This window comes from Nestor notabilis, unplaced genomic scaffold (genome assembly GCF_000696875.1).
Source record: "Nestor notabilis isolate BGI_N333 unplaced genomic scaffold, ASM69687v1 scaffold14171, whole genome shotgun sequence".
Lineage (NCBI taxonomy): Eukaryota > Metazoa > Chordata > Aves > Psittaciformes > Psittacidae > Nestor > Nestor notabilis.
The window spans coordinates 49,679-54,064 of NW_009915270.1; the positions used below are offsets into that span (position 1 = coordinate 49,679).

The following is a 4,386-nucleotide window of genomic DNA, read 5'->3' on the forward strand; positions in this document are numbered from 1 at the left end:
GAAATACAGGTCAGCCAGTCTAAACAAGGATTCCTATTAGCATGTTAGTTAAGTTCCTCTTATGCATGATTTACTTATGAGAAATATTTCCAGGAAAAAAAGCCTGGCTGAGACTAAACGATCCTGCAGGATATCCTAGGAAGGTGCTGAAAATATGGAGCTATGGAATGATAATTTGTTCCTGTAGTCTGTGGCACTGTCCACTTTCTTTCCTTCCCATATTACATTTCCAGAAGGATTTCACAGGTGACTGACTGCCTATACGTGCACATTCCACTATTGTTTTAAGAGTAAAAAGATTTCCTGGCACTGTGAGGCACCTGCTGACTCCTTTGGCTTTGTACCTGCAAGATGAAGTCTGGAGATTGACAGCTCAGCTTCAATTCCTCCCAGCTGTCCATAGGTCAGGGTGGAGTTTTGTACTCTTAGGTTTTGGACTGCCAGAAACCTCCTATTTCTAATTTTAGAGTTCTTGGTGATTTTTTTTTTAATGTGTTAATTCATAGTTTTCGTAATTGCTTCTGTTGTCTGTTGGCAGTTTCTTTAAGAAGAACAGGGGGATATCTAATCTTGGACCAGAAAAGGTTCTTTGAGAGTCTGTTTTTTTATGATACAGCCTTACCAGCTACTTGTGAATTTCTTGGAGTTTGAGTCCTGAGAAAATAATCAGTTCTACTTGACATTCAAGGATATAGAACCCAAACCCCTTATTTTTTTACATGTTGGGTTGTACTAGCATATGTGTAATATCATGCAGTATTATACCCACTCTTCCTCCAGAAAGGGCAAGAAGGACCCTTTAGATTTGATGAGTGGATTTTCAAGGACAGACTGCCTACACATAGTCAAGAAGAAAAGGTCACATGCTGCTCATTCAGGAAGTTTCTAATGCTTTACTAACTTAGCACACACTAGTGTATGGACAGTCTGGTACCAAAAGGATGTGGCATTGCAGAGTGTCTTCTCTTAAGCAGATGGTCTTGCTCTGTCACTGCTGAAGTACAGTATGCCAGCCTCTTTGGACTTCTTACTAGTCCTGACTGCTTTGTTAGTGTCAACCTATTCACAGATCCATTTGGTTTTATGGTTATGGTTAACACTTTAAATACTGCTGACCCCTCAGTAGCACTAGTGAGGTTCACAACCATTGTGGAAATCCTGATTTCACTGTTACCACCTGAGCTTTCAATCGTACTTGGTCATCCTACATAGAGACCTGTCTCCTTGTTTGTTCTGTTCAAAACACCCAATTTAGGACAAAACTTGCATCTGCACAGTTTCAACATTTATTTTTCTTTCTTTATCAATTGAGCATTGTTCAGGCAAGATTTTTTTAACAGTGGTCAGTTCTGTGAAACAATGAATTGTTCTTTGTCCATATGAAATCTGAATTTCCGTTTCAGGCAAGATAAACAAGCCCTGGTTTGTTTTGATAGAGATTAATAAGATGCTATTGCAAATTGAATGTTTGCCTGTTCCAACAATCCTGATTTGTAGATTAACTTCTCTCATTCATATGTTTTTTTTTTTCTTGACCATGAATGAACAGCACATAATGTTCTGAAGTGTTCAAGTAATAGAAACAGCCCTGATCACTTTATATGGGCCAAAAAATTTACTTCAGTGGTTATTTCTTGTTCATCATGCACAATACAAATCTCTTTCCTCTATAGGAATGATATTTTTGTGTTCCTGTTAAGCACAAGAGCTGGAGGCTTGGGCATTAACCTTACAGCTGCAGATACGGTAGGTGAAGTTTGGTAAAGTAATACAGAATTTAAAAATCAGCTTACTGATGTGTAGTTTTCAGTATAAGTATTTCTTTGCTTTTCCTGCCTCATATGCCTCCAACCACCGTTCCTCCCCAGCTGCTCATCTCTTACCTCCCAGCCCCACTATTTATGTAGGAAAATTGGTCTTTCTGTATGAAAGTTGGCACTTTTAGCCATGCTGATCAATATTTTCCATGCTTCCATCCACATCATGAAATTGCATAACCTTGCTTACTTTGATCATAACTACAATAGTCTATTATCTCGATGATAAAGTCGTAGAATACTGGACACATGGTACCTGGTTTTGGGTTGTATTTGGAAGTACCTTCCTTCTCCACACATACTTTAGTACCAGAGTCTAGAAAGGAGGGATGGCTGAAGGGGTCTACAGATGCACTTGATATTTTCATACAGTGAATGCTATTTCATGTGTGATTGTTTGCTCTAAGATTCAGCTACAAAGGAATCAGTAGGACAGGTATTGATTACGCATTTTTCTGTGCACAGAAGAATGAAGCAATGCCTCTAAAAGTACAGTGTAATTTGTAGTTGAATATCAGCTACTCAGGAAGGATACATTTCTTCCTCCCTTACCTGAGGTGTAGAAGCATACTGATTTAGGTGAATTACAAGGATTTGCACTCTGGAGCAACTGTCTCTAATCACTAGGGAAGGAATACTGACCTACATGACCTACCATCTTTACAGTAACAGCTCTTGTTGTGCTTCTGACCCTTGCATGCATGCAGATTTGACCCCAGGGCAGCCTGTAGTCCTTAGCCTCACAAAACCAAAGAACTCTGAATCAAAAATACTGCATAATTCCATTTTAAAAATACCCCACCATATCTTGCTGTCACAAGAAACCAGAAGAAAGCAAGTATCTGTAGCATTTTCAGAGCTGAAAAGTTGTCTTGATTGAAGTGGATTCAACAGAGGAAATAAACAGATGGAAGCACAGGCATGCTCCTGCAGGCTCCTCACACAGCATTTTTAGTTCTGTGTTTTTGTAACTTTCTCAATACTTTGCTGTCCAAGTTTTTTTCAAATGTTTTTGGTTTGAATGCTTCCTGTGTATAAAGTACTGTTGGAATGATAGGGCAATGTGAACACAATGTGGCATTTCAAGTTTTTATAGTAAAAGCACTGGAAGTGTTAGACTAGACTTTATCCAGGTTTGAAAGAAAAAAAAATTGGAGTATTACTCTTGTGTGAAATTTTAATTCAGAGGGCTTTTTCTTATGATAAGTAACACTAAAATGGGTTCATGATGTGGCTAGCCTATAATTAATTACATGACAGTAATTTAATGTGGTGGCAAATATAGGAATTTTGTGCCTCTGAAGCAGATTTGTTGAAGATTCTGAAGACATGATGTGGAAGTTGAAACATTTACAGTGTCAATTAGTTTGAATTCATCTGGAATGCAATGGAAAAGACTTCATAGGACTGGGCAAAGCTCAGTTAATATAGCCTGCAGTGGGGGGATAATTCTGTGCGATGTGTAGTAGAACTCTTATTTTATCAGTAGATTGGATTTTCATTTATTTAAGGTGCTTTAAATAGAATCATAGAATCATAGAATAGTTAAAATACGTAGCTTTATTTAATCCTTTCTGTTGTGGTGTTATTTTGCAGGTAATTTTCTATGACAGTGATTGGAACCCAACAGTAGACCAGCAAGCCATGGACCGGGCACACAGGCTGGGTCAGACCAAACAGGTCACTGTGTACCGGTTGATATGTAAAGGCACCATTGAGGAGCGCATCTTACAGAGGGCTAAGGAAAAGAGTGAGGTAGGAATAGAGAAATTGTCTGGAAAAAGTTACAGAAATAACATCAAAATGAGTAAAGAAACAGAAAAAGTATCTGCAGGGCGACAAAAGAGACGCCAAAAGGGAATGTCTTTGTTCACGCAAGCAGATCTGTGTCCCTAACACAGCAGCATTGCAGCTGCATTATATGAACCAGGAAGAAGCTAATCATTCACAGTATGACTTCATGACAGTATTTCTTATGATGCAGTGAAACTACTCGGGCTTCTTTAAGACTAGAGCTTCTATCTTTGCTGTCTCAGGACTACTGATTCCTCTCGTGTTAAACTGTTATATCCCAGCTGATTTTTTAAAAAGAAATTTGGAAGGTAATCAAGTGAAAATCATTTGAGGTGGGAGGGTTGCCAGAAGAGCTCAGTGACTTGCAGCATCAAGCAGTAAGTGCATTAGAAACTTGAAACCTTGAGAATCTTTATTGGCAAGAAAAAATTAAGCGGATTCACTTTCTTTGGTAGCAGCAGGTATACTTTATACAGCATGAAGATGGTTTGTGTACTTGGGGTTTCTTTTAGCTTTTGTCTTTAATTAGATTCTGGTCATGGTGCTGCAGCAACTGAAGCATCTCCAGCTGAATGCATTCGCATTTCCCTTGTTGGAATTTATCCATTTTCTCTAGGATACTGCAGTAGAGTTACCTGACACCAACCTGGAAAAGAAAGTGTAGTCTTTTTGCTGATGATCCAAATCATCCAAATTGGCTTACACTAAAGCTTGTTCTCTTCTGCTAAGTTACAGCACTTCTTCATTGGGTTGGGTTTTTTTTTATATATATAGT

At 38.5% G+C, this 4,386-nt stretch overlaps 1 protein-coding gene across 1 annotated transcript in view; it reads left to right on the forward strand.

Moving 5' to 3' along the window:
- LOC104413143 (DNA helicase INO80-like) overlaps positions 1-3,572 on the forward strand; it is a gene marked incomplete at its 3' end in the record, with an annotated part of 45,087 nt that extends 41,515 nt beyond the window's left edge. Inside the window, 2 exon segments of the mRNA XM_010024064.1 lie at positions 1,674-1,746; positions 3,414-3,572. Coding sequence (XP_010022366.1) covers positions 1,674-1,746; positions 3,414-3,572 — 232 coding nt within the window.
- Positions 3,573-4,386: the final 814 nt, after the last annotated feature.